General features: G+C 47.1%; 1 protein-coding gene across 1 annotated transcript; it reads right to left on the bottom strand.

Annotated features, from left to right (window-relative positions):
- Nucleotides 1–1635: 1635 nt before the first annotated feature.
- On the bottom strand, nucleotides 1636–6143 carry LOC120838778. Its single transcript, XM_040208840.1, has 10 exons — nucleotides 5912–6143; nucleotides 5655–5748; nucleotides 5499–5563; nucleotides 4886–4993; nucleotides 4216–4332; nucleotides 3554–3670; nucleotides 3330–3446; nucleotides 2121–2189; nucleotides 1810–2024; nucleotides 1636–1641 (listed from the first exon to the last, which is right to left on the bottom strand). Exons 1-10 carry the CDS (start codon nucleotides 6141–6143, stop codon nucleotides 1636–1638), a joined length of 1140 nt encoding a protein of 379 aa, XP_040064774.1.
- Between the last annotated feature and the right edge of the window lie 7461 nt (nucleotides 6144–13604).

Raw genomic sequence — 13604 nt, 5'->3', positions numbered from 1 at the left:
CTGTTTAATGTGATTGTGATGTATTGAAACAGATTGAATGGTGCTGTGCAATGATCCTCAATGCAAGTGAAAATGTTTATTTCTAAGTCTGTTTGCATGAAAACACTGCAATAAACTTCACACAAGTATAAATGGTGTCGTTTCATGTGCTGGCATAGAGTTTCAGGAAAACAGGGCCCCAAGAAAAGAGGTGCAAAGAAAACAGAACTGTGTATTCCGACTGTGATGGGTCAAACGGGGCAAAAAAGTGCTTTGCAATAATTCTCAATGCGAGTGAACTGATCCCCTTGAAGTATATGGGTACAAAAAGCATGGAAACACTGGTTCTTCAAAACAAGGCAAAAAGGTGCTGTACAATGAACCCTCAAAAGGGTAAATGGTTTTGTTTTACTAATTGGTGTGAAAGAAGTTAAACAAAAACTGGTTCTGCAAACACTTTCGATGAGACGTGTGCAATCGGTATTTAATCATCGGCAAGTGGTGTCCAAAAACCATGCAGTTGCTCTGTACATTCTCAGAAAGATTGGGAAAAGAGGACAGATTGTGCAACATGTGACCCATTTGCTGGCAGTTCGAAGGTATGGAACCCCCACTGTGTTGAGAAGCTTAGAATCGATTTCTTGGAAGGTGAAAATGAAGAACCGAGAGTACCTTCCATGATGGTCGAGAGCACCAAAGTCGACCATCATGGAAGGGATCGCAGACGTGCAAGGTGGCTGAAGTGCTGACAGTACAATTGCTCGAAAAAGCATGCAACAGCAATGTGTGACCCGCGCTACAATGTGAAAAAAAAAACAATGTTAATGTGCAAATTGCAAATATCACAAAACAGTGCTGCAGTCATCCGTGAAGGTTGAGCAGAGGGAGGATATGGTAAAAGTAACCGACGGTAAAATGCGGATATGAGGCTTGTAGTCTTTTGTTCCAATTACTGATCCATGTCAGTTGAACTGCACAACTGAGTCGCACAGGCTGGTCAGTGCACAGCAGACAAAAACAATCTTGTCCAAGGTAGTTGCATGATCCTGGCCCTCTGCGCAAAGCAAATCGATTGGTATGACACTTTTTGTAATAACATACTTATTTCGAATCAAGCCGATGACTCGTTCGACATGAATGCGGACATTTGCCAGCTTACGGGTCGCCTCAACACTCCATGGTGCCAACTGCTTCTGCCCTCTCGTGAAGGCTGGCATGTGGAGGCGAGCACAATACAGGCCTACGGACTCCTCGATAGTGAATCCCCTGTCCGCTAGGATACAGTCTCCAGGCTGGAGATTCTCTAGGATTCCCGAGCTCTCAGCTATCAGTTTATCACTGCTTCGCCCGCACCATCCTCGAGATATGAATGTCACTGTCCCCTGTGGTGCAATGCCGATCAAGTACTTAACAGTGTTATGATGTTTATACTGTGACCAGGTCAGTGACCTGGCCATGTGGGATGTGGGCCTCTCTATAAATACCTCGAAGCAGTCAATAATGACTGCAACGTCAGTGCCAAACGCAGCACGAAAGCACATTGGCATCGTCCGCTTCAGCTGTTTCCTGGTTGGCCACCTGATGACTCTGTCGAGGCCCAAGTAGAGACCGTCAACCCACTTTGCAATGCTTCTAGAGATGGTTGCCTCAGACACCTCAAATCTGCAAAAAAGAAGCATCAAAGTATTAAGAAACAGCCATCTAGTGGCAATATATCATGTGATGTTACCTGTAGGCCAGATCTCGCAGTGGGGTGTTCAGACGAAGTCTAATAAGAGTTACAATGAACTCCTGAAACTGTGTGAGGACATTGTTTGGGCTATGCCTCACCAACTGCTTCACTAGTTTAAATACCATGTGGAGCATGCTGAAGTTGGGGAGCCCAGTGTAGTATTTTGTCAGCTCCTCGTTATTTTGAAAGGTTTCCTCCGTGACGCTTTTCCTCTCCAGATTTTCACGTAGGAAGTACACTTCCAGTCGTAGGATGTTCAACTCTTTCTGATATTGTACCACTTGCTTATGTGCCCCATCATCAGCTTGCATTCCTGAAAATACGCAAAATGTGAATGACATGAAAAGCCCAGCCCTCGTACCTCCACATGGGGTTTCACCCTATTTAATCTTCAATATGAGAAACATACCCTTGTCTGCTACGGGCTTCTCCATGATTGAGACGACTTCAGCACATATTGTGCTCGTGGCAGGCAGATCTGTACAATAATAAAGTAAGATCAACATGAGTGTAACAATCATTTGCACTCTTCGTAGAAAACTTCCACAGTTTGGGCCAATCAAGACGCAACAGATTCATGTACCAGGATGTCAATATTTGTGTCCCTGATGATTGCTGATTTTTTTTTTTAGTTCCTTACATCTACAATGCTTTGATTAGAGTTTCGAAAAACCCATAATGTGGGGCATCATCATGTGACAGAACATACCCAACCTTTTAACTAAAGTGGGGGAGGTAGCTGGGGTGCTCAGGCAGCAGAGTGATTGCCAAGTGTGTTTTGGCCCCTATCTCAAAGGCAAGAAGCATAATGAGAATGAATGTTTTATCTCATCAGTCACGCTATGTTATCGCAACAGATTTTGGAACATTTGAGTACTATGTGACCTTTTTGAATGGTCCTGCTGTGAAAATGACGCATGTGAAGGTTACATTGTCTCACACAATTGGCCACAGATAATCTAAGAGGGGTTGTTAAAGCGCAAATAGGAAGAATGTGACTCCGACAGAATAAATCAGTTGTTCACTTCATGCTGTGATATTGATAGATAGCCAAAACATGCTCGGCAAGCGGTCAACTGCCCTGAGCATCAAAAGTACCTCCACCAATCCCAGTGAGAAGGATGGGCATGTTCCTTTGTGTGATGGCCAGTTAAAATGATAGCTGTTAGGACAGCGCCCCCCCCCCCCCCTTGAAAAGTCAGGTGCTCGCTCGTAAGGCAGCATGAGGGTTGAAGAGCACAGTACTACTGCATCCAATCTGAGCTGACACGCCATGACACGTGACGCCCAGTACTATCACAGCTGCCTGTCGGATTTTTCTGCAAACCCTCAGTGTGTGCCAAGACAAATTCCTTCTTGTGCCATTGCACCCCTCTGCGCTTCCATGTTGTCTGCAGCCTCAGTGGCAGGCACGCCAGTGGATGTTCGCTTGGCGACAGGATTACATTTTGCAGCATTACCTGTTAAGCCATGCTAGCCAGAGATTGTGATGCCCGTAGAACACACACCTCCCCCCACCCCCCACGCCCCGTCCCCTGGCCTGGCCCCCTGCCTGGGGAGGTTCACGGCGTTCCTAAAAGTAGCACCATTCTTAAGCATTCACCGGAAACTCTCGTACCAGCTGTGTGGGCCATTGCGGGGTTGCATCCTCCGTGCAAGTAACCCGCATCGGGATTAGTGATGGAGTCGTCGGCGTCAGGTCCTGGCTCGGGCGTGGTGTTTGCGGCTGACCGTTCTGTGAAAAGGTCAAGTACATTCCGTGTAGTATCAAACTTTACCAAAGGGTTCAAGACGGTCTTAAAAGTAGCACCATTCTTAAGCATTCACCGGAAACTCTCGTACCAGCTGTGTGGGCCATTGCGGGGTTGCATCCTCCGTGCAAGTAACCCGCATCGGGATTAGTGATGGGGTCGTCGGCGTCAGGTCCTGGCTCGGGCGTGGTGTTTGCGGCTGACCGTTCTGTGAAAAGGGCAAGTACATTCCGTGTAGTATCAAACTTTACCAAAGGGTTCAAGACGGTCTTAAAAGTAGCACCATTCTTAAAGGCCGACCAACAAACAGAAAGAAGGAAACTCTCCCTCAATTCCTCCGCTCCATTTGGGAAAGAGGAAGACCCCCCTCCTCTCTACCGGAAGTAGTTCAGAGATCCGCTCCTGTGTGGAGAGGAGGGGAAAAGTGGGCGAGCACGAATGGAGAGAAGGAAACTGGGAACAGGTTTTTTCCCCGGTAGAAGACGATTCTGTAGGTCGGACTTTAAGCATTCACCGAAAACTCTCGTACCAGCTGTGTGGGCGATTGCGGGGCTGGATCCTCCATGCACGTAACCCGCATAGGGATCAGCGGTGGGGTCGTCGGCGTCAGGTCCTGGCTCGGGTGTGGTGTTTGCGGTTGACCGTTCTGTGAAAAGGGCAAGTACATTCAGTGCAGTATCAAACTTTACCAAAGGGTTCGAGACGGTCCTAAAAGCAGCATCATTATTAAGTATTCACCCGAAACTCTTGTGCCAGCTGTGTGGATCATTGTGGAATTGCATCCTCCATGCACGTAACCCGCATCGGGTTCAGTGGAGGGGTCGTCGGCGTCAGGTCCTGGCTCCGGCGTGGTGTTTGCGGCTGACCGTTCTGAGAAAAGAACAAATACATTCCGCGTAGTATCAAACTTTTCCGAAGGGTCTAAGACGGTCCTAAAAGTAGCACCACTCTTAAGCATTCACCGGAAACCCTCGTATCAGATCTGTGGGCCGTTGCGGGGCTGGATCGTCCATGCACGTAACCTGCATCAGGATCGGCGGTGGCGTCGTCGGCGTCAGGTTCTGGCTCGGGTGTGGTGTTTGCGGTTGACCGCTCTGTGAAAAGGGCAAGTACACTCCTCGTAGTATCACTTTACCGAAGGGTCTAAGACGGTCCTAAAAGTAGCACCATTCTTAAGCATTCACCGGAAACTCTCGTACCAGCTGTGTGGGCCACTGCGTGGCCGGATCCCCCATGCACGTAACCCGCACTGGGATCAGTGGTGGGGTCGTCGGCGTCAGGTCCTCGCTCAGGTGTGGTGTTTGCAATTGACCGTTCTGTGAAAAGGGCAAGTACACTCCGCGTAGTATCACACTCTACCGAAGGGTTCAAGATGGTCCTAAAAGTAGCACCATTCTTAAGCATTCACAGAAAACTCTCGTACCAGCCGTGTGGGCCACTGCGGGGCCGGATCCTCCATGCACGTAACCCGCATTGGGATCAGTGGTGGGGTCGTCGGCTTCACACCCTGGCTCGGCCGTGGTGTTTGAGGCTGATTGTTGTGTGAAACACGCAAGTACAATCAGTGTGGTACCAGAGTTTGTATTGCCAATAAATATCCATTTTTAACATACAGAAGCAAAGCACTGTGTACAGGTCTAGTTCACTCAGACAAAAATACCAGCGTTACCCAGATTCCCACGACTTACAGTGCCAACTTCAGGTCAACATTCGACACACTAACCCACTGACTGTTAATATTATGACCTGATCATGGATGCTAGTGAATGTTAGTGCTTCTCAAACATTTTCTTGCATGATGTTCACAACTGAGTAAACCAGTCAACCTCCTGAAATTTGCTGAAGATGTCATGTTAACATGTTGCAAAGGGTGCAATCATACTACAATGAGCAATTAAACTGAAGAGATTTAATCCTCAGCAGTGCAGCCTGATTTCGGCACACTTGTGGAAGCCCCTTCGACAAATTAAGCAAGGGAAATGACGCGAGTGGCAAATAGTGACACATAAAAATGAGTTGTCACAAGCTATACACACCATGCTGCGCTGGCTCCTTCTGCGATCTCGTCCTGGCTTTGTCTCGCGCTTTTAGTCGATTGTACCTGTAAATTAAGAACGTGATCTTTCGATTAGTGACAATCTGCCGTGTGTACCTCGTAACAGAATGCGACCTAACATATACGTCTTATTTACCTGGCAATTCCCCGACTAAACTTCTTCTTGTGCCCAAGCAGCAAACAAGGGGCCCAGTCTGGGTGATTAGGGTCAAAAAGAGCCGACGGTTTGCCTGGCGTTTGAAGAATCATAAACAGAGCATATAAAAAGTTAGGTGTCAACAAACAGACGCGCTGCGTACTGCCCCCGCACGCACTCACTGGCCACGAAGGCACCGTAGCAAATGTCAATACCGTGCAAATTGAATAAACTAGTTAATCAATAGAGCTTCTTACCTGTCACGAAATGCACGCTACAAATCCGATGAAACGGAGTGGCATCCTTCAGGTCGGCTCGGTTCACACGGCGGATCCATTCGCGTCGTCGGGCTGTTGATAGGTCTCGCGTCTTGCAACAGGACGTTGTGATAACCGCCGGAAATCGAAAAAATCGGACGGTATCACTGTTCGAAGAGCCGGCTTTTTTGTGGGATCGATTGCTGCATCCGAAAACAGCACAGTTTACCATAACCAAAGCAAAGGAGTGCCGGCGTGCATGCGCCTAGCTGCAGTCACAGTCGAAAAGTGGCCGTCAAGATGGCGCCCAGCGTTTCCGTCGGCTAGCCGTCGGCGGAACTAACGTCACTCACGTGACATGCGTGACGTAGGTGCAAGCCATGTATTGCGCCGTAGTCCAGGCGGGACCGCACCAAGGAGTTATAAAGTCGCAAGAGGCACCGTCTGTCAGACCCCCAGGACGTATGCGACAGGACTTTGAGGATGTTTGATGAACGTAGGCATTTATGTTTCAACTCTTTCAAGTGGGGTATAAAAGTGAGTTTTTATCAAATATTATTCCTAAAAACTTGTGTTCTTCCTTTACAGATATAGCAACGTCATTCAAGTGCAACGCTGGATCTGGAGACAGGCCACGGCGGAGTGAAAAGGGAACACAGATTGTCTTTTCGGGAGAGAACCTGAAGCCATTTTGATCAGCCCACCTGCTCATCTTATTGATAGTGAGCTGCAATTGCCGTTCACAGCTGGACAGGTTACAAGAGGAAAATGGTATGTGCACATCGTCAACATACATTGAATAGGATACAGATGGTGGTATAACCTTAGTCAGACTATTAATCTTCATGGCAAAAAGTGTAACGCTTAGTACTCCACCCTGAGGGACGCCGTTCTCCTGGAGAAAGACATCCGAAAGGATGGAGCCCAAACGCACTTGGAAGGTCCAACCCGTCAAGAAACTTTGAATGCAGTGAAGCATGCGACCTCGGACACCATACGAGTACAAGTCTCGAAGGATTCCATATCTCCAAGTCGTGTCGTAAGCCTTTTGTAGGTCAAAGAAGACAGAAACACAATGCTGGCGATGGACAAATGCTTCCCGAATAGAAGTTTCCAGGCGGACGAGGTGGTCAACCGTGGAGCGGCCGCTCGGAAGCCGCACTGATTCCTATCAAACACACCCTCTGCCTCTAAAAAGTGGACAAGACGGCGATTAATAAGTCTCTCGTAGGTCTTGCCCAGGCAGCTTGTCAATGCAATCGGGCGATAGCTCGTCGGTAAGGAGGGGTCCTTGCTGGGTTTTAGTAGAGGAATTATGTGTGCCATTTTCCAGCAGTCAGGAAAACAAGCAGCATCCCACAATAAATTAAAAAAGGTGAGCAAACTGTTTAAAGATTCAGGCGATAGTCTCCTTAGCATCTCGTATTGAATCCTATCCGGCCCAGCTGCAGATTCTTTTTTGACACCAAGAGCCAACTCAAGCTTACACCGTGGAAATGGCTTGTTATAAGGAACACCCTGGGCACCAGAAAAAGAAATAGCTTGCTTTTCTGCTGTTGCTCTAAACCTCTTAAAGGATTCACTGTAGTTGGCTGAGTTAGAGACTTCCTGGAAGTGTTCACCAAGAACATTTGCTTGCTCCTTAAGGGATGTTGCTGATGGAAAAAGGGGTATCCTGAAAGACCGACAGTCTCCCCTGATCTTCCTAAGACGATCCCACACTTCCTTTGATGAAACGAAACTACTCAGAGATGTGACATACTTTTTCCAAGAACTGCCTTTAGCTTGCCTTCGCGCCCAGCGAGCTTTGGCTCTGCTTTTCTTGAATTCAAGCAGATTCTGTGGAGTGGGATATCGTCTAAAGATGCATCATGCCTTGTTTTGCGATTTTCGTGTTGTGGTGCAGTCATTGTTCCACCACGGCTTGCACTTTTTGGGGAGTCGTCCAGAAGTCTGGGGAATGCTATGTGATGCGGAATCTATAATCGCTTCAGTAACGTACAGCGTGGCATCTTCGGGGCTCATATTTACAAGAACAGATGAATCAATAAAAGCCTCCAAACAAAAACGAGACCACTCAGCCTTTTCCAATTTCCACCTTGGAAGTCGTGTCGGAATAGAAGGAATTGGCATCGTGCTTTCTAAAACAATAGGGAAATGATCACTCCCAAAAGGGTTATTTAAAACCTTCCATGAAAAGCATGGAAGTAAAATTGGTGATGCAATTGAAAGGTCAATAGATGTGAATGATTGATGTGCTGCACTAAAAAATGTAGGTTCCCTCCCATTAAAAAGACACAACCCAGATGATAATAAAAACCGCTCTACGACGCCTCCACGTGAATCCTGGCGAGCACCACCCCACAAAGGGTGGTGGGCATTAAAATCGCCTAAAATTAAAAAAGGTTGAGGTAATTGTCTTACAAGTGACTCAAGTTCGCTGATATGCAGTGGAGAGTTTGGAGGCAGATAAAGAGAAACTACCGTGATCAAACGGTCAACAAGAAGGCGTACCGCTACAGCCTCTAAGGGCGTAGAAAGGGGGACCTCAGAGCAAGCAACACCATTTTGCACCACTAGTGCCACTCCTCCAGACGAGTTTGAGGAAATTCTGTCTTTTCTAAAAACCTGGTGCTGACGTAAAATCTGCGTATTAGTGTGATTTAAATGTGTTTCTTGGAGGCAGGGTGCAATGGGTCTCAGCTCGTCCATAAAATAATTTACGTCATCAATATTTCTGATTAGGCCACGGCAGTTCCACTGCATAAAGTGGAAATTGGTCATTGTTTTAAAATTGAGTTAAAATATAAATAAAAAAAAAACTGGGAGAATATATAAAAGTTCTAAAGCTGCTGCATGTGGCAAAAATTACTTCGTAATGTCATGTTGGTGGGATCACCGGTCTTTTGCTTTTGTTTTTACTCTTAGTAGCCTGCCACTCCATGTCGTCTTGGTCAGACGCAGGAGTGGAGACTTCACACTCATCCATGGCCTCAGTTTCCTGAGGCGAGGCTTTTCCTTCAAGGTTCTTTAGGTTTGGGGAACGGGGCGCCGTGCGCCGTCCACGACCAGACCCAGCCAAAGGGGCAAACGAGGTGCTGGGCGAAGCGTCGCCAAAGTCCACCCGTTCCTGTCCCTTAGGCGCTCCAGGTGCGGCACGAGAGCCATGCCGCTCCTTCGATGATGCTCTCTTCAGGGAGCGTGGGCGAGAGTGTCGACCCTTCTCCCTGGAAGGAGATCGCGGAGGAGGGACGGTTTCGGCAGCCACCGGCCCCTCCTGGGTTTGGGAAACAGTCTGAGAAGACCCAGGCTGTTGCCCTGTTGGAGCGCGGGGGTTCGCACTCTGGCTTGGAGGGTCCGTAGACCGCCCAGCCGAGATTGCACGCCCCGGAAGCTGAATCTTCAGCTGGGGTGTGGGGGACTGCCGTGGCTTCCCACAGTCCAGGAAGGACGTCTGGGTTGCCACTGCAACCTTCAGTGGTGCAGGTCCCCGCTGCACCACTTGGGCGTAGCCGCCTTTCTGCACGAATGCGAAGCGACGGCGTGCTTCAGGGAAAGAAAGGTTTTCCTTAACTTTCAAGGTGAGGATCTCTTTCTCGTCTTTCCATTTCTTGCATGATCTGGAATATGCTGGGTGAGGTTCTGAGCAGTTTACACAGTGTGGGTCGTTAGAACATGCATCAGCTTCATGGTCGGTTTTGCTACACTTCGCACAGGTGGCCTTTCCACGGCAGCTCTGAGAGCCATGGCCAAATCTCTGGCACTTGAAGCATCTACGGGGGTTTGGCACATAAGGCCGCAGCGCAGGTACCCAGCCCTCACAGCTTCAGGAAGGACGGTCGATTGGAAGGTGAGTACAACGTGTTTTGTTTTCAGCTCGTTCCCGTCACGACGAATGGTAATACGCCTTGCAGCTGTGACATCTTGTTCAGAGAGGCCTTCAACGATTTCACTTTCAGAGCTGTCAAGGAGGTCATCCTCGGAAATAACTCCTTGGATGCTGTTTAACGTTCGGTGCCCAGTTAAAAATAACCATTGGGTCCAATTAGTTATTGACAATTAGAACCAATGGGGAATCCTATCTGTGATTTCGGACTCCTAGTTAGAAAAAGTCAATTGGTTCCAATTAGTTGTCGACAATTAGAACCAATTGGGAATCCTATCTGTGATTTCGGACTCCTAGTTAGGAAAAGTCAATTGGTTCTAATTAGTTATCGACAATAGACTACTTCCATAAAGCCCTGCATGCAACACGGCGCACGTTGCACTCTGGGAACTAGTTGGCCAGGGAGGAGGGTGGCATGGTTTCGGTTTCGATCGACACGTCGACAAGAGATTGTTTTCTGGTCCCGAGAGCGTCATTTGTGGTCTCTAAACTAACCTAAATGGTCATACCTCGAAGCTTTAGCACAATCCCGAGACGTATAGCTTGTCTTAACATATGCTTGTTGTATTTTTGTGCTTGAGCCTTCCTGTTAGCGTTCCAATCGAGGTATAAGTGGACGAGCCAGGGCTGGGAGTCTCGACGCTGCGAAGCTCAGGTGCTCGGGGATCTTGCTTGTGTACGAATCAACAAGCTGTAGCAACCAATAAGTATGCATACATCGAGCTCGCGTCTTTACATTAGTGTTGTTGATCAGGAGGTTCGCTTCGTGCGTCCATAGACGAAATATTACTTTTTGCAATTACTGCTTTTCTTAATGTGCTTGAGTACGCGAGGTAAAACTCGGAGGTGCCATTGAAAAGCTCAATTTTAACACACTTATCTCCTATCTGTACTGACGCGCAGCACTGCACGAAGTGAAGTCTCCACCCACTTGCATTCCATTAATATTCAACATCGCGTATGCGCATAAAGTTATCCTGCAATCATATAGGCACATTCGCACATACAGGCCGTTTTAAGAATGCAAAAGTCGAGCACTTGTGTGAAGAATGTCGCACCGTTCGCCGGTAGTGCGTCAGACGGGTATGAACCCCTATGCGCACCGCATTGGGGTTCATGCATGCCCGTCCGGCGCACGGTGCGACATTCTTCAGACAAGTGTTCGAACGAATTCAAAGCGCATTTGACGGCTGCTAATGGCCATAATATTTGTTATGTGTTTGCTTTCTTCCTGCCTGGGTATGCCGAGATAATTTCAGACACACCGTTCCCGGCACAGATCTCGGGCGTCAGTAAAAGCTTGTCCAAAAAGGCTTAGCGAGGAGTAGGGGACGCTTGTTAGGGCCTCCGTCGTAGCTAGCCGATCTCAGCGTTTGCGAAAAGTTAATCTTCTATCAGCATAAAATTCTAGTGGAAGATATATGATGACACGAGGAAGACATCATAGTAACTTTTGTGCAGTAGTGAAGTCGAATTTATTGCGTTTCCTTAAAAGTTCATGCGTAAACGCTGGCCTCAACTTTGATACCCTGTGAAGATGCGGCTTGCTTTTCGCCCAGTGAAGTAACGAGAAGCGGACGTTTGGCAAACAAAATGCGTGTAAGGCTCCAGACGAACAAATTTCAGTTGTAGTTCACTGGTACTTGACGGGATTACTGACATTGAGCTCAAAGATGCACTCGTGGGGTGAGGTGACTAAGCCACGACTTACTACGTTCGCATACGCACGCACAATGTCCGGTGTTTCAGGAACCAAAGAGAGTGCCCCGGTCTTCGTTCTGTATCGCTCGAGAATGAGCGTATTGTACGTTCGTGAAAAGTCAGATAATCGAAAACGCAAGCAGCGCGTTCGGTCGCGGCGTGATAGCATGAGATGAAGCTGCTCAGTCGAAACCGAAACTGAGTGGCCAACTAGTTCCCAGAGTGCACTGCGTGGTATTTCGCCGCGATGGGGCGCGTCGGTTTTGGAAGAAGTCCATTAGAACCAATGGGGAATCCTATCTGTGATTTCGGACTGTGAGACATATTCTCTGCTATAAGGAGAAAAAACAGTCAATTGAAAGAGATCTCTGATCTCTGGCCAGTGCACCTGAAAAATGCTTAAAGTGTACATGGGTGAAAAAATAAGTGTCTCTCGTATCTCGAAAAGAAATCATGCATTGCAGGCTGTGTTCCAAATCTCACTCAAAGGGATCAGAGGCAACGCTGGATGCGGGTAGGTTTTTGAACTTAACCTGAGTGAGACCGAGTAAATTTTGAAACAGCTGCAAATAGTCTGCCGGATGAGATGCAAACTTTTCGGCACCTACTGTTATTTTATTAAGAAGTCCTCAAATTCTGGAGGTAATGACCCGACATCACCGACCGACCGATCCCCCCACCCCACTTCCCACTCATCGAAAATTCCCCCAAAATTGCTTAATTTTGAATTCCAAAGCTTCAATTTTTGAAACTGTGCCCAGTCAGTGTTTTCAGCAATTCATAGTTTAGTTTTGAGATGCTTAAAACGCACTTAATTTTCCTCGCGGATACCCAACAACTTCCGAACTGATAGCTGCCCGGAAAATTTTCTTCTCTAAAGCTATACATTCACGCTCGTATCGTTCACTGAAGATCAAGCAACGAGTGTCTCAGCAGACCTAACAATCCGAAATCCCCAAACTGCAGCGCAGCAAGGACAAAGAAAATTTCTTACCTTGCTCCCATAAACGTTTGTTGCCAATCCTTTGCGCTCTAAGAAGCTGGCAGGTCAAATGAAGTAATTATCACCGCACCATTGAGCACTCTGCAGCAGTAAAACACTACAAAGAACTTTCTTGAATCATTGCCAGAACCATGCTACGAATGCCGTGCACGCCATCGGCGCCATGTGCCTCATGCATCCACCGTCCTCGCGGCGCCATCTTTGCCGCCCAGTGTACACCGACGCTGCCGGCAATTCCGACTAATTCTAGCAACAGATTTTTTTCTTTTTTTTTTTATTAAACACCGTACGACTTTTTTTTCCCTTTTCAAATTGCGATGTTGAAAAAATTTATTGCAATGCAATACTGAAAACAAAAAAAAAATTGCGATCTTTGGAAACTTGAAAATTGGAAACATTGAAAACATAAGGTTGGAAACATTGAATCCAATTAGAGTGACCAATTAGGTGACCCAGTGCCAACTGAATTTTATTGATCCTAATTGGGATAACCAGTTGGAAACATTGAATCCAATTGAGTGACCAATTAGGTGGCCCAGTGTCAACTGAATTTTATTGATCCCAATTGGGATAACCAGTTGGAAACATTGAATCCAATTAGAGTGACCAATTAGGTGACCCAGTGCCAACTGAATTTTGTTGGTCCTAATTGAGGTAACCAGTTGGAAACATTGAATCCAATTAGAGTGACCAATTAGGTGGCCCAGTGCCAATTGAATTTTGTTGGTCCTAATTGGTGTGACCAATTGGAAACATTGAAACTAATTAGAATGACCAGTTGGATGACCCAGAACCAATTGAATTCCATTGACTCCAATTGGTTCCAATTGAATATCCTAATTGGAGTCAATGGTTATTTTTAACTGGGTGAGGACAGACATAGACGTCATAGCCGGAAATAGATGTTAAACCTAGTAGTGCAGCACTTTGCTGATTCGTTTCCACCTCAACAAGTGAATCGCCGGAGCTCATTTTCTTTGCCTTGTAGTTTTTCCCGATTGCACCTTCAAGTACTTTTGCAACTAAGAATGGGGACATCTGTGAGAGCTGTTTATCGCCTCCAGAATGAATGACTAGAAACTTGGAGAATCTTGGAGGAAGGT

Source organism: Ixodes scapularis, unplaced genomic scaffold (assembly GCF_016920785.2).
Source record: "Ixodes scapularis isolate PalLabHiFi unplaced genomic scaffold, ASM1692078v2 PGA_scaffold10__122_contigs__length_95168666, whole genome shotgun sequence".
Lineage (NCBI taxonomy): Eukaryota > Metazoa > Arthropoda > Arachnida > Ixodida > Ixodidae > Ixodes > Ixodes scapularis.
This window is presented reverse-complemented; position numbering and strand designations above follow the sequence as displayed.

Bases quoted from the DNA above. Each gene is read 5' to 3' on its own strand.
- LOC120838778 (XM_040208840.1), bottom strand. From the start codon at position 6,143: ATGGTAAACTGTGCTGTTTTCGGATGCAGCAATCGATCCCACAAAAAA. The intron at 5,564-5,654 runs GTAAATAAGACG...CTTAATTTACAG, and splicing joins TTTAGTCGGGGAATTGCCAG to GTACAATCGACTAAAAGCGC. The intron at 4,994-5,498 runs GTGTGTATAGCT...CACAACAATCAG, and splicing joins GAAGGAGCCAGCGCAGCATG to CCTCAAACACCACGGCCGAG.